This window comes from Ursus arctos, unplaced genomic scaffold, assembly GCF_023065955.2.
Source record: "Ursus arctos isolate Adak ecotype North America unplaced genomic scaffold, UrsArc2.0 scaffold_22, whole genome shotgun sequence".
Classification (NCBI taxonomy): domain Eukaryota; kingdom Metazoa; phylum Chordata; class Mammalia; order Carnivora; family Ursidae; genus Ursus; species Ursus arctos.
In genome coordinates, this window is record NW_026622897.1 from 61,731,403 (window position 1) to 61,757,277 (window position 25,875).

Below are 25,875 nucleotides of genomic sequence, written 5' to 3' on the forward strand. Positions count from 1 at the left end.
GCGTGATCCCAGCGTTATGGGATCGAGCCCCACATCAGGCTCCTCCGCTATGAGCCTGCCTCTTCCTCTCCCACTCCCCCTGCTTGTGTTCCCTCTCTCGCTGGCTGTCTCTATCCTGTCAAATAAATAAATAAAATCTTTAAAAAAAAAAAAAAAAAAAAAATTGGAGGGGCGCCTGGGTGGCTCAATTAGTTAAGCGTCTGCCTTTGGCTCAAAGCATGATCCCAGGGTCCTGGGATTGAGCCCTGCATTGGGCTCCCCACTCAGTGGGGAGTCTGCTTCTCCCTCTCCCTCTCCCTCTACCCCTCCTCCCCGCTGGTGCTCCCTCTCTCTCTCTCAAATAAATAAAATTTTAAAAAATCTTAAAAAAAAACTAGAATTTCCCTTCCCCAAATACCATCCTCTTCCCTATTTTTCTCCACAGATCTTATTACCACTTTACACACTATGAACTTTATTTATTTATTTAATCATCCCCTCCTTCCCCACTAAAATATCAGCTCCATTACAGGAAGGATTTTTACCTGTTTTGTCCACCACTGTATCTCTAGTCCCTGAAACAATGCCTGGCACATGGCAGGGTCTCAATAAATAGGTACTGAATGAATAAATTTTATGTTCTTTTTCTGGTTCATTTAATAAACATCTGTTTCCTTCTGATCGACTTTACTATTTTGTCCAAACCTGATGCTCACATTCAGTTCACCTCTAATTTATAAAAAACAATTCAGTTATAACAAACAGCAGAAAGAAGCAATACATCCTCATTTTCTCAAACACACTCTTTCAGCTATACGAATGATCATCGTTTGTGAACCCTCACTTTTACTGTCAGGCTGAAGGGGCAAAAGTACTGCACAATGATGGAAAGTCAGCTTTCCAGAACCATCATTTCCTACCCCTCTTTTCAGCACAGTTAGAAGGGATGTCAGAAAGGATCCCCTCCCAGGCTGAAGCGCCCAGCAAAAGGCCATGATGATAGCCAAGTAGAAACTGTGACCCTCCTGTGCTCCATCAGTTTGCCATCTACCACCTACCTGCAAAAGATCTGAGTTTTGCTCAAATTGTAACAGCCCTTCACCTTTTCAGTCAGTTCCACTGCATTCGATATGGAAAGAAGGGAAGCCCTATGCAGGGAGAAAGCTCCAGTAAGCACTGACTTACGCTGTGAGTAGAGAAGGATCTGAAACTCCAGAAGGGCACAAGTAAAAAGCTGAAACACATTTTCCACCCCAAGCAGTTCAAAGACCTCTTTGACAGGGAAGTCAAATAAAGGAAGCTCGTTGGTACTTGGTCTCTGGCAGATTATTGGCCCATAGACCCCAGAAAACTTCAAGGACCGGCCAGGAGGTGGGAGTGGCACCTCATAGAGTACATTGTATATGTAGCTCTCAAGGGGCAGTGGAGGGGGCTGAGGTGAAGTGACTGCCTGGTGAAGCTGTTCCAGCACACTCCGACATGCTTTCATGAAGGACATGGGTGTGATGAGGCAGATGCACTTAGAGACGTAGAGCGTGTCCCGGCTAATGTCATAGGAGTTGAAGCGCTGAAGCTTGGTCCCAGGAGTGCCTTCACCATCCTCCATGCCACTGTGGTCTCGGCCATCAACAGAGGGAGAATGTAGGACATCACACTCAGCATTATGCATGTGGTAGAGGGTCTGCATTGCACTGCAGATCTGCTTGCTAGTCACCTCCTCATAAAACGTGAGGGCAAACCCAAATGTCCGAGAGCCATCCTCCCTTGTGATGATAAAGGCATGGAACTGGGGCTCCCTGGGATCAGCCTGGGTCTTGAATGCTAGCCCTTTGGGCATGCATAGCTGCAAAAGACAATAAGGAAACAAGTGGTGAGAACACTCACTGCTGCTCCTCTTTTCAGAATACCATCACTATTTATTCCAGAGTACCTACCATGCTAGGTGTTTGGGATATTGAGATCAACACAGCAAAATACCTGTCCTAAAAATCTCCCGTTCTAAGACATACGAGTAAATAAAATTATAATGCAGTTACCAGGGTTACCCAAAAACAAAGTGTTAAGGCAACAAAGAACAGACAACCCAGCCCAGGAACATCAGAAAAGGCTTCATAGATGAGGTTATATTAGAATTCGTCAGGTAGACAAGGGAAAGCGGGTATTTCAGGGACAGGAAGAAAATGCACAAAGATGAGGTAAGAGAAAGCTTGGAGAACTTAGGTAGGTGATTAAGCATGATGGCGCTTACTGGGAAATGACGCTAGAGATATACCTATAGACAGATACAACTTCGTACCTAAAAATAAAGTTTGAGACTCTATCAGCTCAGAAAATTCTGTCATCAAGAGAGCCTTCTCTTTTCATAAACAAAAAGGGAGCATTTCACATAAAGGAGATGACATAATAAGGATAAAGATGCACTTGTTTCACTTCAGCTCAGATGGGTTGTATAAAGAAACGTGGACAGCTAACCAAACCGACCTACATCAGTCAGTCCCCGTCCCCGTCCTACATACCCCGGCTACAAAAGATCTACCAGCGGCCTGGGTTAACAAATGAAAGGACCTACATTACGTTATATCCATTACCTTTGGACGTGACTTCCCAAAACCTAGGTGTTTCTAGAATACAGCACGTTAAAATGAAATAAGCACTGGACTAGGAGTCAAAAAAACTTGAGACTAAGACTCAGTTTTCTCATCTGTGAAATGAAGATAATACAATTTACTCTGCCTACTTCACAGGGTTATTACATGCATCAAACAAGATCATCCTCCAAAAAGTATAGGAAGCTACTGAAAATTAATACAGGCCGTACAAAGATGGGATTAAGAGCACAGCACTGGAACCAGACTATGCTACAGTGTTCAAATTGCAGCTCAAGCGCTTCTTAGCCATGTGACCCTGAACACGTTACTTAACCTCTTTGGATCTTAGTTTCCTCATGTATAAGATGTGTGTGTGTGTTTACTTAATATCATCTACATAAGAGGTACTGCGAAGATTAAATGAATTAACTCATGTAAAATGCTTATCATAATGCCTAGCACAAGGTGAATACTCAATAAAGGTTAGATTATTCATAGTAGTATTCTACGTGAGATTTAAAATGCTGTCCTGGGACGTCTGGGTGGCTCAGTCAGTGAGGCAATCTGACTTTGGCTCAGGTCATGATCTCAGGGTCCTGGACTGAGCCCCAAGCTGGGCTCCACACTCAGCAGAGAGTCTGCTTCTCTCTTTCCCTAAGCCCTTCTCCCCAGCTTGTGCTCGCTCTCTCCCTCGCTCAATTAAAAACAAAAAAAAAAAATGCTGTCCTATCTAAAATTAGGATGAAACAAAATACCCATTCCTGCCACATCACCCAGATATACACAACCAAGATTGAGAGAAAACTCCTTTAAATCAGACTCATCATGTAATCTCAGTACTATAAGCAACCAATAGCTAGCTCAGTACCTCAAAGTTCACTGAACCATTACTATGCATTTGCCTGACAAAACAGAAACGTGGTGATTTTCAGTGTATTTGATATGTTGATCAAAACGCAGAATCATGAAAAATATGCACATAATCCCTTCTTCAAAAGTTACTGGTAGTTGGTGGAACTGCTGCTACCACAGTCTAGACTCATAATTCTACTGTAAATTAGTTTGTAAATTATTTCATACTTGGAGCTAACAAATACTGACCATTCCCACTGCATCCTGGTCAAAGGGATTCCATTCTACGTTCTCAGGGTATCGGGCAAGGACCTTAGACTTGAATGTTCGTCTCAGTGGTGTCTGCTCAAAATTTTCTCCTGCAAGAAAAAGAATGAAGCAAATCATCTCGACAAAGTCCCTCAAAATCACAGTTATGATTGTGTGAGGTTGGTAGTCCAGCAAGGTACAGAAGTAAAGGCAAAGGGGTTAGTATGCCAACCATCTAAGAAGAGGAAAGGTATTAAAGTTACTAGGTAAGTAAAGAAGCTGAAAAGGTTTAGCATGGTTAATAGTGGACACCACTAGCTAGCTTTTCTTTTCTTGAAAGTGAGTTATTACTACAAATCCAATGGTTAATCTTCTTGGGAGAGTAGAAAAAGCACAAGGAATGACAAAGGATTATAACCATCTTTTTTCTTCCTGTAAACCACATTTAGTTTGCTTAAAGTCAACCGATATCATAGAAGCATAAATGATTTTAAATTCAAAATAAAGTATGCATTTCTATGATCTCTGAAAAAACACGAAGGGACTAAAAGATTCAAGAACATTAAAAAAGCAGACTTCAGGATAAATCTAATGAGATATTTTATCAATTCAGAATCATTTGAAATTTCTAAAATTCTACTTTGTTTCCCCTTTCCCCCTATAAAACATCAGAATATACTGAAATAAAGAACATTAAAGTGAAAAGAGGAAGAACCACAGAACCCACCACCTAGAGGAACACAAATATGAAAAACCTACTGGTCAAAAAAACACACAAGAAAGTTAGAAGGTCAAAGGTGCAAAATACCACTGTAGACACATGTAAAAGCCACCAGAAAGCTGTGGGTGTTCTCAATTTTGTTTTGTTTTTACCTTCAGTCGTACTGGAAATGAAAGGGCTGGCACCATCCCTGGCTTTAGAAGCCTGTATGTACTGGCATAATGCTATATGATAAATGAAATAACAGAGTATTACAATAAAGCAATATTATTCAAACTTTTTTGACCATGACTCCGGTATGAAACAAATGTTACATCATGAAGCAATAAATACATACATGATGTGTACATATAAATTTGCCTAAAACAAATTTCACAAAATAATACTTACCCTTACTCTGTGTGATACTCTTTCATAATTTCTACTCTATAACATTAAAACCAAATATGCTAATTGCGGACCTACTAACACAATTCACAGTTTGAAAAAAACATTACAAAAACAGCATAATGAGATGAAGAGCTCAACAGATACCAAATTACTATAAAGTCACTGGTACTTTATCCAAAAGTATCCTGCTTCAAATACTACTTTTCCTAAGGGCTTAGGGAATAGGGGACAAATTAAATGTACCTAAATATTTCAAACAAATAAATTTAGTAGGAGTCATGGAAAAATATGTGGAAAACATGATCAAAAATAATTTGATTGAATTTGATACCTATTTATTGAGTAACCATGTCATACAAGGGCCTCAGGCACTGAGGGGATAGAGATGAACAGAATGAACACCTCAGGACCTTACTCCCAAATGTATAAGAAAAAAGAAGAGACACAAATAGCCACTTCACAGGGAGGTTACTATCTGGGAGGCTCCAGAGCTTTAGAGTCTGTGTGGTCCAACCATTCAGAGCACACTTGCACAGGATCCTGCTCACATGTTCTTGTTGATAATGTAAATTCTGTTCTAACTATAGTTTTTCTGAGTTGGTCTGGAACCCAAAGGAGCTGATGATTAAGGAAGATGCATTCTTCCAACAAAGGATTGGGATAAACCTAAAGTTGCAGAGTTCACTCTAAATCATCCCGGAGGCATCTTAGGTTTCTAAAGAGTTTACAGTAATTCTAAGGTACTTGTTCCAGAAATCAACAATGATTCCAGTCAGAAAGTTATCATTTATAACTAAAATGTTCACTTCCACTTTCAGGTTTTGTCCATCTTCATCATCAGAAGCTCACTTATTCATAATTTTCAACTTCTGACAAGACTCAACTTTCCTTCTGTTAGTAGAGCTAGTAACACAATTTCAATTCCTCTCATTTCCTGATCCTCCCACCAAACTGAGTTTTCTGAAACTCTTTTCCAGCAAATTTCATCTCTCAAAATACATTTGGTAATCTTCACAAAATCAGCAGACAGCTGTAACAGTGGGAGCAATAAAGCCCCTCCGGCTATGTACGGCTAGTCTCAAGCCTTCAAAAACACCTGCGAAGAGCCCACCCACGGCAAGACTGCACTTACTGCACAAAAAAAATTAAACAGCACGCGGCTGACATAATGATCTTGTCTACAGTCTGAGATTCTCAGAATATATATTTAAACTGCATTCAGTTCTGAGAAGATAACTATGTCTTCGTCCTAAGCTTCTTCACTTTTAGTTGTCAGTTTGCTCATTTCTTCCTTACTAGGCCAGAAAATCCCCTCGCTAAAAACCACAAAATATTTGAACAGAAACAGGAATCAGGGCAGTTTCCACTGTCCTTGATGAAAGCCTTTATAGAAAGATACTTTTTTAAGATGGTTATGAGGTGACCCCAAGACATGATGAGCATTCAAAGGATGGAACAGACTATTTTAAACAACCAGTGAGATGAAGCCAGAGGTGAAAATGATGAATTGACTTGGAGTATAGACAAAGAGTAGGGGGAGGTTATGAATCACAAGAAGTGTCTTTAGATCCTCTATCCTCCACAACACCTCTTCACCTCCTGCCCCTTCTTCAAACAAGCTAAGTAAAGATCTCTTGTTAAAGAGTCAGGTTCTTATTAAAGAGTCAGTAAAGGCACCATTGAGACTGCCAATCTTAGACCTAAGTCCTTCTGTGTATTAGACTAGACCAGTATCAGGTGCCTAGTATCTTCACTGCAAGGGGAAAGGGGGTGTATAAAGAGGAATGAGAACCCTGAGGCCAAATCATGTTCATTACAGCACCTATAGTGTCAGAAAAGTCACAGAGGAAGGGGATTCACAAACCTAAGATATTTTTCCTAAAACAACTCAGTCTTTCATCATTTACTGAGGGATAAGTTTTGAGAAGAAGCTGTAAAGACTTAATGCCTCAGGAACATCTACACAGACCCACCTCATGAAACCTGTACATATGTCACAGATCCCTTAAATCTCCAATTAGTTAGACCTTCGGAAATTCAAACGATATTAGGAATAAGACATTGCAACCACAACTGTCCTATTGTCCTGGAAACAGTAACTACTTATTTGCCTAACACACACAGAGTCCATAAATGTCAGGTCTGGATACCAGAACTAAGGCTCATTTCTAACAGCAACTTAAAAATTAGTCAACTAGGTGTCGGTCTATCTTTGTGAATCTGTCCCTGGGGAAGTACAATTCAGATAAATCATAACAGATTTTTTTTTTAAGCCTGCACGCCTTACAAGGACTTCTAACAGGTTCTTTGTTTACTTGTTCTGCTTTGACCAAGCCAGAAACAAACTGACGTTTGTATTGCTATTAGCCTGTTGGTACTAGCTTGATTCGAATAATCCTAAATAAAGGATGCTTACAACTGAGAAGCTTCAAACTCTCTGAAATGATTTACAAAATTTTGTATGAAAATATGTGCATTTTTCTAAAGAGAAAACACAATTTTCATCAGATTCTCAAAGGGTTCCATGACCCAAAAAAAGTCAGAAGCCACAGCTCCAAATGTTTCTCTTATTTTGGGCAGGAAACATTTGACCACTTACAGATTAACCTAAATAAGTAGGTTTACATACAATCTAGAATAAAACATATGCACTACTAAATAACTGCTTTCTGGATTGATGATGATAACATTATTTTCTCTTTTTTTATCATGAGAAGCCTATGGATGCAAACTTCTCTCTCTAAACATACACACATATGTGAATGAGTTAAAAAAGAAAAAAAAATCTTATCCTCAAACTTGTATTTGAAGTTGTCTGAAAGGTCATCAGAAAATGTTCACCAAGGGGCGCCTGAGTGGCTCAGTTGGTTAAGCATCCAACTCTTGATTTCGGCTTAGGTCATGATCTCAGGGTTTTGAGACCAAGTCCCACACAGGTTCCGCACTGAGAGGGGAGTCAGCTTGAGAGTCTCTCTCCCTCTCCCTTTGTCTCCCCCCCCTCCCGGCCCCACTCATGCTCACTCACCAAAATCTCAAAGTTACACATTTATAATAAAAGTATTACATCTGTGGGAAACAGTGATAGTTTTGAAATGGTAGCACAGGTACAAAAAGGCATGTCCCAAACAGCTATGTGAAAAAGACCCAATACAGTCAAATTCCCACCTGGTTTACATCAAATTACAAAGAGCTTCTCCAGAACATAGCACGAGCTTAGATTCAAGCAAAATAAAAGTAACCATCACTTCCTAGGAAAGTGTTTATGGGACACATCTGTGATACCTCCATTCTGGATTAGATATACCAAATTAAAGTATTTCAATTTCTAAACCTATCAGTAATCAGAGTGGACATACACTTAAGAAGCTTTACATAAAACTTGAAGTTTGGGAAAAAAAGAGAAAAAAGAGCAAGAGCTAAGGGCATTTTTATATCTGGTCTCTTAGAAGAGATGGGAAGGATAATACAAACATCTGTGAAACTACAAATGAAAAAAACTAACTTGGTCAACAGAATAATTTATATCTAGGGCACCTGGGTGGCTCAGTCAGGTAAGCCTCTGCCTTCGGCTCAGGTCATGATTTCAGGGTCCTGGGATCCAGCCCTAGTTGGGCTCCCTACTCAGCAGGGAGTCTGCTTCTCCCTCTCCCTGACTCATTCTCTCTCTCAAATAAATAAATAAAATGGGGAGGGGGAGGAGGGGGAGGAGGGGGAGGAGGGGGAGGAGGGGGAGGAGGGGGAGGAGGAGCCTGGGTGGCTCAGTCAGTCAAGCGTCTGCCTTCAGCTCAGGTCATGATCCCAGGGTCCTGGGGACTGAGTCTCATATCGGGCTCTCTGCTCAGAGGTGAGCCTGCTTCTCCCTTGCCCTCTGCCTGCTGCTACCCCTGCTTGTGCTGTCTCTCTCTAGGTCAAATGAAATAAAATCTTAAAAAAGAAAAAAAAAAGAAGAAGAATTTATATCAAGCATGATGGAGGTTCTGCCAGAATATAAAAAACTACCTGAAGTTACTAAGGAACAAAAGGCAAGCAGATTATGATGGAAGAGAGATGGTCAAAACTTGGGAAAGGCTGGGGCGCCTGGGTGGCACAGCGGTTAAGCGTCTGCCTTCGGCTCAGGGCGTGATCCCGGAGTTCTGGGATCGAGCCCCACATCAGGCTCCTCCGCTATGAGCCTGCTTCTTCCTCTCCCACTCCCCCTGCTTGTGTTCCCTCTCTCACCGGCTGTCTCTATCTCTGTCGAATAAATAAATAAAATCTTTAAAAAAAAAAAAAAAAACTTGGGAAAGATAATGACACCACCCAAGTGTCTCTTGTTACAGCTTTTGGCCAGACAGGTCCCAGTCTGTGTCATGAAAGATGGCTGAAATTGAGATAAAAACCCATAGTCTTACTAGCTTCACAAACCAAAGAACAGACTTTAAGGCAACCACAACAGAGAAGTGAGGGAGGGAAGGAGGTGCCTCAAACTCTGCATAAATTCTGCCCAAATTGCTGGCTAATCCCTAATGTATGCATGCACGGAACAGACCTCAAGCAACCAAGTTAGGGCTAAAAGAACAGAACTGAGATTTAAACTGTCGTTCACTGCAGGGGAACAGAGTTTAACAAAACAAACAAAACTCAATGTTCTTTAGAGGAAGGTTAAAAAAAAAAAAAAAAAAAGAATCCAGAGTGTCTCCAACATGTCATACTCAATATCAAGGACACAACCCAACAAAACTTTCTGTCATATAAAGGAACAGGAAAACATGCTCTGTTCTCCAGAGAAGACTCAATCAACAGAAACCAACCCTGACTTGAATCAAATACTAGGGTTAGCAAAGATTTTAAAACAGCTAGCTGGCTCAGTCAATAGAGTTTGTGACTCTTGATCTTGGGGCTGTGAGTTAGAGCCCCACATTGGGAGTGGAGATTGCTTACATTAATAAAACTTTAAAAAAAAAAAAAAGAAAGAAAGAAATCAGCTGTGATCATAATGAATGAAAAAATAGTAGATCACAAAGCAAAACAGACTCTATAATTCAGAGGATGGGCTTAACAGCGGATTGGAAATGCAGAGGAGTTAGTGAACTTAAAAAGAGATCAACAGTGGTACCTGGGTGGCTTTCTTGGTAGAGCATGTGACTCTTTATCTCAGGGTCATGAGTTCAATTCCCACACTGGGCATAGAGCCTACTTTAAAAAAAATTATAAAAAAAATAAAGAGATCAACAAAAAGTATCCAATCTGAAGAACAGAGAGAAAAAAAATTAGGGAGAGAAAGGAGAGTGTGGGAGTGATCTGTGGAGCAACAAGTCTAATACACATATAATTGGAGCCCTGGAAGAAAAGGACAGCAAATCAGGTTAAAAAAAAAAAAATTTTTTTTTTAAAGATTTTATTTATTTATTCGACAGGATAGAGACAGCCAGCGAGAGAGGGAACACAAACAGGGGGAGTGGGAGAGGAAGAAGCAGGCTCACAGCAGAGGAGCCTGATGTGGGGCTCGATCCCAGAACGCCGGGATCACGCCCTGAGCCGAAGGCAGACGCTTAACCACTGTGCCACCCAGGCGCCCCTAAAAAAAAATTTTTTTTAATTGAAGAAATAATGATCAAAATTTTCCCAAATTTGGTAAAAGACATAAATTTACAGATTCAAAAAGCTCAGTGGATTCTAAGCAGGATACACACCAAGAAGATAAAAAAGTATACATCACAGTCAAACTTTTAAAGAAAGGAAAAAAAAGAGAAAAATCTCAAAAGGAAACAAAGAAACATGATACACTAAGGAAAATAAATGATTGAAATTATCATTACTTTCTTACCAGAAACAGCAGAGATTAGAAGACATGGAACAACACCATACAAGTACTGAACCAAACAAACAAAACCCAGAATTCTATAAGCAGAAAAAAAAATCCTTCAAAAACGAAGGCAAAATAAAAATATTTTCAAGTAAAACAAAACTAAGATAATTCATTGCTTGCAGACCTGTACTACACAAGTGAGAAAAGCCCATCCCAATAACTTACATCCTATATGAGCTCATTTATACAACATTCTTGAAATTACTAACTTTTAGAAATGAAGAACACACTAGTGGTTGCCAGAGGTCACAGATGGGGAGGAGGAGGGTTCTATAAAAGGGCAATGCCCAAAAATCCTTGTGGTGATGGAACTATTCTGTTTCTTGAGTGTATTAATGTCAACATCCTGGTTGTAAGAGCATCCAATAGCTTTGCAAGATGTTACCACCACTGGGGAAAGGGTAGAGTCATTTCTGTATTATTTCCTACAACTGCATGTGAATCTGAAATCACCTCAAATAAAAAGTTTAATGTTTTTAAAAAGTATATTTTCTAATTTAAAAATTTTTAATGTTTTTAACAACCTGTCAAGGTTTTAAAGCAGAGGCTTTAGGCAATACGATTCAAACAACCAGGGGCGCCTAGGTGGCTCAGTCGTTAAGCGTCTACCTTCAGCTCAGGGCGTGATCCCGGCGTTCTGGGATAGAGCCCCACATCAGGCTCCTCCGCTGGGAGCCTGCTTCTTCCTCTCCCACTCCCCCTGCTTGTGTTCCCTCTCTTGCTGCCTCTCTCTCTCTCTGTCAAATAAATAAATAAAATCCTTAAAAAAAAACATTCAAACAACCAAAGTTATACCTTGGACCCAACTCTTCAAAGGCAGCTGAACTATCCCTCAATCCGGGGCCAAAACATTATGGTCACATGGGCTGCCTCACCTCACCATATCCACACCAATCTTATAGGGTCCAATTCACATTATCTACAGCAAGAGTGATAGAATTTTCTTCCTCTGGGAACAGATACAACCAGGTTATTATGTCATCATTTCCATATTGGCATGCTGGGATATCCTAAAATTGATCCTGCTGGTGACACTGGTGATCATTTCAGGGCCACTCATGCTATGATCAGTTTACTTCCTGCACTAACAGATGTCATGTCACTGTATTTTTCCTGTTATAAACATTCCAAAAACAGAATGCCCACCAAAATAGTATTACTACCAACTCATACTTCTGTCTGGTGCATGTTGAAAATCAGCTTGTGTTTCGCCAACTCACCTGCTGCCTCAGTTATTTCAATCCTCCTTGTCTTTCAGATAATTTTCTGAACTCTTGAATAAATCAGAGACCATCTCCTGCCATCTCTGACTGATGAGGCACAGTGTAAAAAGAGAAGGAATGCAAATTTCTAACTAAACAAAAATTAACTTTGCTACTCGTTTTAGGTGACTATTTCATTACTATCAGCAGTTTTAAATGGGGACGGCTTAAAAACACAGTAAGACTAGCTGAGTTTTGGTAGCTACCGAAAACCATCTAACACTATCCTCTACTCATCGCTCTCCCTCACCTCTTATGAAATTGAGGTAAATTTACAGGTCCTGAGGCACAGAGAGGGTACCTGCTCTTTGAAGAGACAGGCTGTACCTTGCCCCGCAGCAACCAGCTGACATGGTCTCAGGAGTCAGCCACTCACAAAAACCCAGAACGCAGGGAGTGAGCTGCCCCCCACTCTGGACACACCACAAGGCCTCTTCTATCTAAGGCACTCACCCAGAAAAGCTGCTCACCAGGTTTTTCAATGAAAGCAACAGAAACCATCTGTTACCTCTTTGTTTTCCCCTTGAGGCAGATCTGTTCACTTTCTTTCTCAACATGTTTTCTTTGTCAGATAACTTTAGATTTAGGTATACAGCCATTACTTTTACTGATGTTTGCCTCCTGCTTGACATCTTCCAGGCTGCTCCACACCTAGTCCAACTCCTCCATCTAGTATTTCTAAAATGACTGAACTTCTTATGTACCCAGTTTTAACAGGAGTCTAGGGTTTGAGAACCCACCCAGACAGGACTGCTCCAAACAACAGCTCGGACAGAACTTTGGTAGCAAGATACCAAGCGGAGACACTGCTTCCCTTTTAGCCCAGCCAAAAACTCTGGCAGGACACAACATCTCGAACTTACATAATTTGCTCTGTTTAGTATGGGAAGCAACAAGCAGTCAAGTTCATGGTCTTTCAGACCAGTCTAACACACACTGTCCTGTGAGTTGGATACACACACACTGTACTGAATTACATACAGTACACACTGCGCTGAATTACTAATAGAGTAAGGACTCCCAGAGGTTATATTTGTACATAAGCACTTTTCTCTAAAAGCTAGCCCCTCCAGAAAAATGGACTTAGACAAACTCAGTGGACCGGGACCTCTAAGTAAGAAACAGCAGAGGACAAATATGAGCAATTTTCATGCTCTCCTCAGTATCAAATTTTAAAACAATCAGCCTAAATTAACAGTAAGCAACTAACCTAGAAGGTAGGAGACAGAGCTAAGGTCCTACCTTGGCTACTCGCTAGTTGTGTGACCTAAACAATTTATTGGGTCTTGTGGGTCTCACTTTCCTCACCTAAAAGATTAAGAAGTAGAGGTCTAGTTGCTAGTTTATAAAGGTTTTTCCAGCTTGATCATTTCATGACTTAATAACTGTTGGGCCTCAAATCTGACCTGGCATGGAAATTGTGCCTTTTAAATTGTGAGCAGAAAGGGCGCCTGGGTGGCTCAGTTGGTTAAGTATCTGCCTTCGGCTCAGGTCATGATCCCAGCATCCTGGGATCCAGCCCCAAGTCAGGGTTCCTGCTCAGCAGGGAGCCTGCTTCTCCCTCTCCCTCTGCTGCTCCCCCTGCTTGTGCTCTCTCTCGCATAAATAAAATCTTTTTTAAAAATAAAAAATAAAATAAATAGTGAGCAGAAAGCATGCATTAGCTCTCCCTCTGCTGCTTCTGTCCCCAAAACTTCATAAAAACAACAGTAGAGGGGTGGGGGTCAGGGGAGCATAGCCACAGAATGAAAGTGAAGCAGATGGATGAGTGGCTCCTGACAGCAGACTAAAGAAAGCTAAGATATAATATAACCTCCAAAAAGCTCAGGAACTTGTGGCATCAGGCACTTCTGGAAGTAGGCATAAAGATGGGACTAAAAACAGAAGGAATGGTTGAAAGTCTATTGAAGAACCAGGTGGCATCAGCTCATGAAAAGATAAACTGCTGTCAAACTATACAATGGAACATTATTCAGCCATAAAAAGGAACGGAGTACTGTTACACGCTACAACACAAATGAACCTTGAACATTATGCTAAGTGAAAGAAGCCAGACACAAAAGGCTACATGTTGTATTACTCCATTTATATGAAATATCCAGAATAGGCATATTCATAGAAACAGAAAGCGGTTGCCAGGGGACTAACTGCTAATAGGTATGCAGTTTCTGTTTGGGATGATAGAAATGTTCTGCAACCAGATAATGGTGATGGCTGCACAACACAGTGAATAAACTAAAAACCAATGAAGTGCACACTTTAAAATGGTTCATTTATGTTACATGAATTATATCTCAATTTTTTTAAATTGAATTTTTTAAAATTTTAAAATGAAAGAACCAGCTAGACCCCACCCCATCCCCATACTCTTCCCACTCTGTGCAGCCTCCAACATGCCAGAAGAAAACTGGAAGTTTATTTTTTTTTTTAAGATTTTATTTATTTGAGAGTAAGCAAATGAGAGAGACAGAGAGAGAGCACAAACAGGAGGAGAGGCAGAGGAAGAGGGAGAAGCAGTGTCCCCGCTGAGCAGGGAGCCTGATGCGCGGCTCCAGCCCAGGACCCTGGGATCACGACCTGAGCCAAAGGCGAACACTTAACCCTCTGAGCCACCCAGGTGTCCCTGGAAGTTTATTTTTTATAAGGTATAAATAAAAGAATGAGTTAGGTGGTGAAATAGGTGACAGTGGTCAAAAGGTACAAACTTTATAAAATAATGTACAGCATGGTGACTATAGTCAGTAATACTCTACTGTGTATTTGAAAGTTGCTGAGAGAGTAGATCTTAAAAGTTCTCATCACAAGAAAAAAGAATTGTCACTATGTGGTGATGGATATTAACCAAACTTACTGTGATCATCATTTGCAATATATATATATATAGATAGATAGATAGATATATATCAAATCATTATATTGTACACCTAAAACACCATATGTCAATTATATCTCAATTGAAGAATAAAATAATTTTTAAAAAGAATGGATATATCTATACTTGGGATTATAGTTGAGGTATCAAGCATCAACAGCTGGGAAGCCACAGGCACAGCTGAGAGCAAGGGTATCATTCTAAAAATAGAAAAATATGAAAAATTTTACATACTGAATGTTGAGATTCCCAGTGCTCTTCTACTACTTGGCTCTTACAAACTTGGCAGCTAGGATTATGCCCTTGAGGCAGAGATTTAGAGGAATGTTTTCTATGTTTTCTATGAATCTGACCAGCCCAAGAAAAAAGACCTACAGATCTTCACACTACAGGGAAGAAACTATACAGCCAGTGAAACTCTCAGAAACCAACCTTCCCCCCACGAACATCGAGCTTCCAATCAGCTTCTTGATGCATCATTCTTAAGTGTAAACTGACAGCCGGAGATCACGAGACACTTGGGAAAAGGCTCTAAGATTAATGAAAGACACCTCTTGCCAATGCAACTCTGAGGAAACAGAAAATTATGCAGAAAAAAGAGCTTCAAAAAGTACTATCCTAGGGCCTAGAAGCAACAAGACCCCAGTGACAGCATGGCTAGCACCCAGATCCTGGTTTCCACAAATAAAAAGAATCAGGACTGCTTAGAGAAATGGCTGGTTCTTTAATTGGAACAGGGCATACACAGGAGGAGCCTGGAGTATTTTGCAGTGTCAAAAAGTAAGGAAGTACTCAAAAACCTATGATTACAGGGGCACACCAAAGAGACACAGGGGCCAACTAAAAGATCTCCCAATGGCCAAAGCTAGAATAACTTGAACAACAAAATAAATACACTGAATTATAATCCAAAGTATAAAATAAATATCCATGAGGCCATACTAATATAAATAAATGATTAAATAAACAGGGGGAGAATAGACAAATTTCCTGGGCAGAGGAACGCCAAGTAACTTATACAGATACTAGACTCTCCAAGAGGCGGAAAGTAACTCCCTGCCCCGTAAGCATGGGCTGCTCATAGGAAAAAAGAGTAACTTTATATTGGAGAAACCTGACAAACACTACCAGGTGATCAAGATTAACATCAACAGTGAGGTCGTGTTGAAAATATGCATGTATTCTTTTTTTTAAGATTTATTTATTTATTTTAGAAAAAGATAGAGAAAGGGAGTGGTGGCAGGGGGTGGGGGGAAGGAGTAGAGGGAGAGAATCTCAGGCATACTCCCTGCTGAGCATGGAGCCCAGTGTGGGGCTCAATCTCATGACCCTGAGATCATGACCTGAACCGAAATCAAGAGTTGGACTTTCAACCCACTGAGCCACCCAGGCACCCAATATGCATGTATTCTTAATATATTATGATGAGAATGGCATTTATTTCTGAAGTCTTCCTTTCAAAAAAAAAAAAAAAAACTATTCTAAAATAAGAAGTTTACTGAAAAGGTTTTAAAAATTATATCCCATTTAAATAAAATGTCCAGAATAAGCAAATCCATACAGACAGGAAGTACATTTGTGGCTGCCTGCAATGGGGGGATATTGAGTAATTTTATGGTATATAAACTATATCTCAATAAGACTGCTTAAAATTAAAAGACAGGGGCGCCTGGGTGGCTCAGTCATTAAGCGTCTGCCTTCGGCTCAGGGCATGATCCTGGAGTTCTGGGATCGAGCCCCACGTCAGGCTCTTCCGCTGGGAGCCTGCTTCTTCCTCTCCCACTCCTCCCCCTGTTTGTGTTCCCTCTCTCACTGGCTGTCTCTCTCTCTGTCAAATGAATAAATAAAATCTTAAAAAAAATTAAATTAAAAAAATAAATAAAATTAAAAGACAACAACAAGCTTGTGGAAATTAAAAAGGTGCTCTGCCAAAACTAGAGATTAACCAGGAACGATGTACATATGGGATGCAGGAAACTGGATCCATCACAAGAGAGTGGCAAAGGGTAACTCCAAGATAAGGTAAAGGGACATCCCAAGGTGTGCAATGCGCACTAGGCTTAACAAGCCAAGACATCAAACAACCCAGGCTGATGGAGCTAGGGCAAGAATCTGCAGCTTCTATCAGATTCTCAGAGATTTATCAACCCCAAACTTCCATAAACCACTTCTTTAATAGTATCCATATTTTTTTTTTAAAGATTTTATTTATTTATTTGACAGAGATAGAGACAGCCAGCGAGAGAGGGAACACAAGTAGGGGAGTGGGAGAGGAAGAAGCAGGCTCATAGCGGAGGAGCCTGATGTGGGGCTCGATCCCATAACGCCGGGATCACGCCCTGAGCCGAAGGCAGACGCTTAACCGCTGTGCCACCCAGGCACCCCTAATAGTATCCATATTAAGTCCCACCCAAAGAACAAATTGCAAGACTCATACTTTTTTTTTTTTTTTAATTTATTTATTCGACAGAGATAGAGACAGCCAGCGAGAGAGGGAACACAAGCAGGGGGAGTGGGAGAGGAAGAAGCAGGCTCACAGTGGAGGAGCCTGATGTGGGGCTCGATCCCAGAACGCCGGGATCACGCCCTGAGCCGAAGGCAGACACTTAACCGCTGTGCCACCCAGGCGCCCCAGCAAGACTCATATTTAAACACATGCGCGTGCACGCGCACACACGAATCTTTCAGATGTTGTAAATCTCAGAGAAGAAATATAGAGAGTAATGAAGGAGAGTAACAGTTCTCCTGATTCAATATCATCAAGTAGGAATTTAAAAAAAGGAAATAGAGACACAGTTAAAGCACTTTAAAAGCCTAGTGAATGTGACTCCAGATGAAACTTAACACATTATTCTATAGAGCTTATAAAATACTGAAGAGAAATAGTGTTTTTTTAACTTATATCCTACCTACCTCAAAAAACAAGATTACATATAAGAAAAATTGCACAAAAAAATTTAAAACAGAACATTAAAAGAAGCAAAGAAACAGATTTTCTTGGGGTGCCTGGCTGGTTTGGTCGGCACAGCATGCACCTCTTGGTCCCAGGGTCATAAGTTCAAGCCCCACATTGGGCAGGGAGCCTACTTAAAAAAAGAAAATATATTTTTTAAAGATTTTACTTATTTGTCAGAGAGTGAGAGAGCACAAGCAGGGGAAGCAGCAGGCAGAGAGAGAAGCAGCCTCCCCGAGAAGCAAGGAGCTCAATGTGGGACTTGTTTCCAGGATCCCAGGATCATGACCTGAGCTGAAGGCAGACACTTAACTGACTGAGCCACCCAGGAGTCCCCCCCCAAAAAAAAAAAAAAAATATATATATATATATATATATATATTTTTTTTTTTTTTTTTTTTTTAATCAGAGAGAGAGAGAGAGCACAAGCAGGGGGAGCAGCAGCAGGCAGAGGGAGAACCAGGTTCCCCGCTGAGCAAGGAGCCTGATGCAGGACTCGATCGCAGGACCTTAGGATCATGACCTGAGCCAACGGCAGCCGCTCAACTGGCTGAGCCACTGCAGGCATCCCCCAGGAAAATATTTTTTAAAAAAGAAAAGAAATAGATGTTCTTATGCACCTATGGCAATAACTTCCTTATAAATTACAAAGAATGATAGCTTGCTTGAAATATATATTTTAAATAATTTAACTCAGAAAAAATTATAAAAAGGAATACACAAAATATTAAATGTGGTTATATGACCTCTGGAAAGTGGAAGTATGGGTGATTGCTATTTTTTTCTTTATACTTTTCTGTATTTTCTGAACTTCCTACCATGACCATATATAATCTCTATGATAAGGTGATTACACTAAAGAATATAAATAATTTAATAGTGCATTTCTCCTGGCTGATGAAGAAGATACTTTTTAATTCAGATTTAGGATACTAATTCCTAACTTCTGTACTGCAACTACTCTGCACATCTGCTCCTCTTTGTATTATATGGAATGAGAAACCTTTAATGCAAAAGAAAAATATATATGTACCACTTTGAATCCATTGAAACCACTTTCACATATATTATTTCATTAAGTTTCATCACAATCCTAAGAGAGATTTTACAGAGAAGGAAACTGGCTCAGAGATAATAAATCATTCAGCAAGTAGGACACGAAACCAGACATCCTAGTCTAATACTCTTTTCACCTACTACACTCGAGTAGATGTCTCTTACAACATTAGAATTCAGAGCAGTCAAGAAGTACAGTTTTGGTATAAGGAAAGGAACAGTCTACAGGTAAGCAATCTTCATCAAAAAATCTAAAAAGCCATAAAACCACAAATTCTCTACTATAACACAGAGCAGTATTCTCAACCCACAGGTCATGAGAGGGTTACTCCCTAACTAAAGGCAACCCCAAATCTGGATCCTTTCACTGCACCAAGCCACATCAATCTCCAAGCTACCCTACCCTCCAGCAGTTAGGACCCTCTAACAGATGACCCCTCAGAGCCTCTTGTAGCTGGAATGGAAGAGATCCAGTGGAGAAGGGTGGAGAAGGGGGGATGAGACAACCTGACAGTTAAGTGAGCTTAGTAAGAGCAGAAAGACATGAGGCTAAGGCCTTCTACCAGTCCTTGGAAGAAAACCAAGACTTAAAGCCACCACTGTTGCTAAAGCTTTAGGTGAAAACCCACAACTTCTTAGAGCCAGAGGAGCAAATGCTATGTCAGTTCTTTCTCTCCACCTTTCTCCACCTCAGTTCTCGCTCTCCTCCAACATCTTCTGTAGCTCTCATGCTCTCCTGTCTGGACACACTCTGAAAATGAATCCGTTCCATTTAGATCAACAACCCTACAAACACTGATCCTCCTTTTCCTGAAAAACCATTACGCCTGCTAAATGCTAAACTGAGGACCCTAGCAGAATGACTAACAGGGTAACCATTTTCCTGCAAATGAGTTATTTATGAAGCAACAGAGGCAGCTAACAGTCTTCAAGCTGTTACAGTCAAATACCATCATCTCTCCATTCCCCCACTATTCTTTTGTCATACAATCTATCTGACACACCCTTGTTATTTCTTCCCCCTAGCCTCCATTACTATCCTCTGAATAGCACAGTACCTAAATATGCCCAAGAGTTCCTTGTTGATCCACCTCTTACCCATTCCTATTCACATCCTCTACATCTAAGTCCTTCCTACTCTTCAAGACTTTGTTGAAACTGCCTTTATTATGCAGCTTTCCCTAATCACTGCCAACATATGTGACTGTTCTCCCTACCCAGTATCGTGTACTCTCTGACAGAACTAAATGGCAGTACTGTACTGAACTGTGACTTCACTAAAGGCAAGATTTACAGTTAATTCATTTCCATCCTTCCACCTGTTTTCAATGAAAGCTCAATTCTTTTGAAGTGAACAAAAATTATTCTTTTTCTCCAGACTGTTAATGCCTTAAAACTTTAGTATGGGAGTCAGAGAATTAAACACTGAAAAGGTTCCAACCCACACAGTGACACCTTTGACACAAGCTCAACCAAACTAGCATGACATCATAAAAGCTGTTTTAAAAAAAATCCATACCCTTTAATTTGCTAAATCAACTAAAATTCCACCCAAAAGGCACCAGGGGAAGAAAAAAAAACCAACCACTAAAATAGCACCCCAGTAGCATTTTTTTTAAAGGGGGGGAAAAAGCAATTTCGGCACACCTGGTTGGCTCAGTTGGTTAAGAGTCTGCCTTGCGCTCAGGACATGATCCCAGGTGCTGGGATCATGTCCTGCATCAGGATCCTTGCTCAGCGGGAAGTCTGCTTCTCCCTCTGCCTGCCACTACCCCTGCTTATGCTCCCTCTCTCTCTCTGACAAATAAGTAAATAAAATCTTTAAGCTAAATAAATAAAGCAATTTCTCACAGTAGAGCTATTTACAACTACGAGAAAAAGAAAAGTAAATACATAACAAGATAATAGTTTGGTACATCAACACAATGGAATATAATCTAACCATTAAAGCAACACACATAGGAAAAGAAAGAAAATGAAAAACATTTATTAATTACAGTTAAGAAATCTAGATACAGAGGCACCTGTGTGGCTCAGTCAGCTGAGCACCTGACTCTTGATTTCAGCTGGAGTCATGATCTCAGGGTCCTGGGATGGAGCCCGGGGATGGGCTTCCAACTCGGCAGGGAGCCTGCTTGAGGATTCTCTCTCTCCTTGTGGCCCTCTTCCTCCCCTGTGCATGCATGCACTGGCACGCGCTAAGTAAATAAATAAAATCTTAAGAAAAAAAAAAAAGAAGAAGAAATCTAGATACAAACAAGGTTGATAAAACTTTTTTTGGGACAATGGCTCCCACCTAGAGGTCAATAAAGGAAATAGTAAGGATAGGATAGGGGTATCATTTTTAATATTTCAAAAAGCTGTATTGAAATATATGTGAAAACATTACTAAAAGGTCAAATTTCTTTGTCTTTGGCTGGAAGTATATTAGTCTAATTAGTGTAAGGCAATCAGAAGTTATAACCACCAATAATACATCTTGAAGAATTTTTAAAACCCTAACTACAATTTTATTAATGCAGAGGTGTTTTTGGAGGACAAAGCTTTTTTTTTTTTTTTTTAAGATTTATTTATTTGAGGGAGGGAGAGACAGTGGGGGCAGGGAGGGGCAGAGAGAGAGAGAGAGTATTAAGTAAACTCCCTGCTGAGTGCAGTGCTGGGTAGGGGGAGGCCTCCATCTCACAACTCTGAAATCACAACCTGAGCCAAAACCAAGAGTCCAGAGCTTAACCTACTATGCTACCCAGGCGCCCCTAGCTTTTTATTATGAAAAGTACAATGAATTACCATGTATCCATCACCCAGTTTTAATAATTATCAATGCATGTCCAATCTTACTTTATATCTGTACTCTCCCATACCAAATTATTTTAAAGCAAACCTAGACATATCATTTTATCTCTATTTCAACATGTGCCTCTAAAAGGCCTTTATTCCTTTTAATATAATCATAATATGATGAATACACCTAGAATTTTTTTTTTTTTAAGAGAAAAAGACTCAGGACGCCTGGGTGGCTCAGTCTGTTAGGCGTCTGCCTTTGGCTCAGGTCATGATCCCAGGGTCCTGGGAGCGAGTCCCGCATCGGGCTCCGTGCTCCTCTGGGAGCCTGCTTCTCCTTCTGCCTGCTCTGCCTGCCGCTCTGCCTGCTTGCGGTCTTTCTCTCTTTGAAAAATAAATAAATAAAATCTTTTAAAAAGGAGAGAGAGACAGACAGAGTGAGTGTTAACTGTCGGCGGGGGGGACAGAGGGACAGAATCTTAAGCAGACTCCGTTCTGAGTGCAAAGCCCTATGGGGGCCTTGACCTCACAACCAAGATCACAACCTGGGCCAAAATCAAGAGTCAGAGGTTTAACCAACTGAGCCATCTAGGTGCCCCTCACCTAGGAAATTTTGACAAAAAAAATCTTTAATGACAAATCTCTGGTCAGTGTTCAAATTTCCTTGGTTGTCTTATAGATGTCTGAAAACAGTTTTGCTTTTGTTTTTTTTTAAGAAGGCTCCATACTGTGTGGGGAGCCCAAAGTGGGGCTTAAACTCACAACCCTGAGATCAAGACTGGGACGCTTAACCAACTCAGCCAGCCAGGCGCACTTGAAACTAGATTTTAAATCACTAAGTGGATGTAAAGGAAAATACTATATCATGGTCTTCAATAGGGAAAAAAAAATGTTTCTAGGAATTTTTTTTTTTTAAATAAAGTTAAGAGCATGAGGAGAAAAAGACAATTTCTCTGTATAAACAAACCACAAACAAAGAAACTTCAGGTCTGGGTTATGATAGGGGAAGAGGGATGGTTAGAGATAGACATGATTTTCAAAATACTTAACTATCAGAGCAGTGTGGACACCAACCTATGAGAACAAACACTAGCCATATACATACGGTATATAGGCTAGATACCAACCTTGGATAGAGCCCTGACTAAGAAACAAGCAAGGAGGCCTCAAGAACCTGCTTCGCATGAAATTCAACCCAGCCTGCAGTGGAACAATAAGCTACAACCACATCAGTCACAACCAAAATTATCACAAGGTCTTGATAAACACAGCTTCTTGGCACAGCTGTTAACTGCTAGTCACTATAGCTTCAAGTGTTCATCCTAGCATCTATCATTTGAACCAGGCAAAGAAAAAAATGCTCTTCTAAGCAAATAGCATGGTAAAGTGGGAAAAGTTCTTGATTCTAGCATAACCTAGACTATAGCCTGCCTGTCTCTAAAAGTTAAAACCATAATAACTGATGGAGCACCTGGGTGGCACAGTGGGTTTAGCATCTGCCTTCAGCTCAGGTCATGATTCCAGAGTCCTGGGATCGCCCTCTCCCTGTCTCTCTTTCTCTCAAACAAACAAAATCTTTTTAAAAAGTAATAATAATAACTGGGATTGTTTATACCTCTTCAATCTACTGCTTACAGATCATAGTTTTTCTGATAAGTTTCTTTAGCTTGCTAAAGAATGTAAAAGATAGTCCTGTGTGATTAGAATCCTTTTATAAACAGAGGGCATACCCTGACCATCTTAAAGTAAACCTAAAACCACACACCTAAAGTAAGGGAATGAGAGAGCTCCTTTTTTTTTTTTTTTTTAAGATTTTTTAAAATTTATTTGACAGAGAGAGCCAGAGAGCACAAGCAGGGGAAACAGCAGAAGGAGAAGCAGGCTCCCCGCCCAGCAAGAGGGGCTCCATCCCAGGACCTTGGGATCAGGACCTGAGCAGGAAGCAGATGCTTAACCATCTGAGCCACCCAGGCGCCCCAGCGATGAGAGCGCTCTCAAGGGAAGTAAAAAAGCCTGGAATTCCTCCTGGTTCAATTCAATCAAACCTTATGCAAATCAGTCTTATCTTCTGGGCTCTAGTTCCTCCACCTTCAATAAAGCACCTGCCAACTTCCCAGTCTTACCTCCTACCCAACCCCTCTCTCCCTCTCTAGACATTATCCACACCAACTCACTTGTAGTTCCTAAAATATGGCATGTTTTATCAAGCTGCCTTCATTCTTTTTTAAATGTATTCTCTGCTTAGAATGACCTTCATAGGCTTCTTCGCCTGATTAGCCAATCTACATTTATTCAAGTGAGTGCTATCAAAATCTACAGTATTCCAACAATGTTGCCAATTCTGCAACTCCAAGATCTTCTGAAACTCTTCTGTGGGACCTATTGTCAGAGCCATTCACTGGTCATAAAACAAGTCTGCTCCTTTGAATGTACGACATGGTTTTCAGTTCCCTGACCTCCCTAGCTCCTAGAACTAGAATCAGTATTCTATTTAGGTGTGGTCTAATTAACATCATTTAAAACAGGACTATCCACTTCTCTGACAGTATCTATTAATGCAAGCTAAAATCACAACTTTTTTTTAAAGATTTTATTTATTTATTTATTTATTTATTTATTTATTTATTTATTTGACAGAGAGATAGCCAGCGAGAGAGGGAACACAGCAGGGGGAGTGGGAGAGGAAGAAGCAGGCTCCTAGCGGAAGAGCCCGATGTGGGACTCGATCCCAGAACGCCAGGATCACGCCCTGAGCCGAAGGCAGACGCTTAACGACTGCGCAACCCAGGCGCCCCGTCACAACTTTTTGACATAAAGTTGCAGCCAACTAAAAGCCTTACATTTTAGTGTTGCTATTAAGTCACATCTTTTTTTTCAGAACATCTCCTTTCTGTACTGCTACTTATGCATCACCTGCTTCATCATACAGCTCAAATCTGTCTCTTATCCCCACGTATATCCTAATCATTCCCATCAAACCATTCCTGAATCCAAAAATGGTGGTGCCAGTTATTCTCCTCTTCTACCAGTCTATTCCCCCTTAATAAAGAAAATGTAGTTAGTCTGACCTAACATGATCTTAGTGGGCCTGTGTTGGCTCTTAAAAATCAGTTTTCTTTTTGAAATCCTCATTCCATATCCTTAATAAACCATTCTAGATTTTTACTAGAAATGTCAAGGTCTTACCTTCTCAGTCTTGAAAATATGTCTTTTTGTGGTAATTCTATATGCCTTAGATGTGACTGACAGCAACTAAATGATCTCATCCCAATACTCTTACAGAACTCTGGGGTATAATTTGTTTGGGTCAAGAGACTTGAATTTGGGGGCTCCTGGGTCATTTAAGTGTCTACCTTTGGCTCAGGTCATGATCCCAGTGTCCTGGGATAGAGTCCTGCATCAGTCCTTACTCATCTGGGAGACTGCTTCTCCCTCTGCCTGCCACTCCCCCTGCTTGTGGGCGTGCAAGCTCTCTCCGCCCCGCCCCCCAACAAATAAATAAATTAAAAAAAAAGAGAGAGAGAGACTTGAATTCATTCAGAGAAATTAAACACTCCTATATAAATGCTTAATGGTCTCAGGTTTGGGTCTCCTCTATAATTCAGTTCTACCCTTTCCAATCTATAGATGATTTACCATGACAATGCAGCGAGGAGCTTCTGGGGCCATTTCAGTCTTGGAGATTTCTTTTTCCAATGTGGTTATTTGGGATTTCACATTTAGAATACTACCTAGCATTAAATGCCCTTCTTGAAGAAATATTTAGTACAATTAACATTTCTTTAAGTTTGTTTCTTTTTAGGTTCTTCAAAACAAATCCATAAAACTGTTAGAGGAAGCAGAGATGCTAATTATAACATAGTTCTTTTTACCACAGCAGCAAAAACTGAATTAGCCAATCTATTACAAAATAAGGCTAAAGAAGAATTCTAAAAATGAATACACCTCTGCTACCACAGAGAAATAGAAGAAAATGCGTAAGCCAAAAATTTAAATTCTTCCTCGAGGTGAAAATATCCCCATAATTCAACAACATATCAACCCACAAATATTTACTGAATGTGCAAGACACTTAAAACAATTCACCCAAAGCCTCCCATCTTACTCACACACCCTCCCACCAAATCCAAGCTATAAATATAAGCACAGTGATGTTTTCCCCACTCAGCCACCACAGGATAGAGAACTTGTCTACCACACCCTCAGCCATTCTACTACATTACTACATTATTCCATGCTCAAGCAATTTATCAGTCTTGACTGAGTTCCTACTATTTACACGGCTCTGTACTAAGTGCTATAGAGACAGAAAAATGTATCGTTA

At 40.4% G+C, this 25,875-nt stretch overlaps 1 protein-coding gene across 5 annotated transcripts in view; it reads right to left on the reverse strand.

Moving 5' to 3' along the window:
* The window catches only part of DENND5A (DENN domain containing 5A), a 102,283-nt gene that overhangs the window by 59,815 nt on the left and 16,593 nt on the right, over nt 1-25,875 (reverse strand). For all 5 annotated transcript variants that reach the window (XM_044379485.2, XM_057316850.1, XM_026486081.3 and 2 more), the window contains exons 2-4: nt 4,542-4,613; nt 3,669-3,778; nt 1,165-1,822 (exon numbers count right to left, since the gene is read on the reverse strand). In XM_044379485.2, coding sequence (XP_044235420.1) covers nt 1,165-1,822; nt 3,669-3,778; nt 4,542-4,613 — 840 coding nt within the window. The remainder of the gene's footprint in view (nt 1-1,164; nt 1,823-3,668; nt 3,779-4,541; nt 4,614-25,875) is intronic.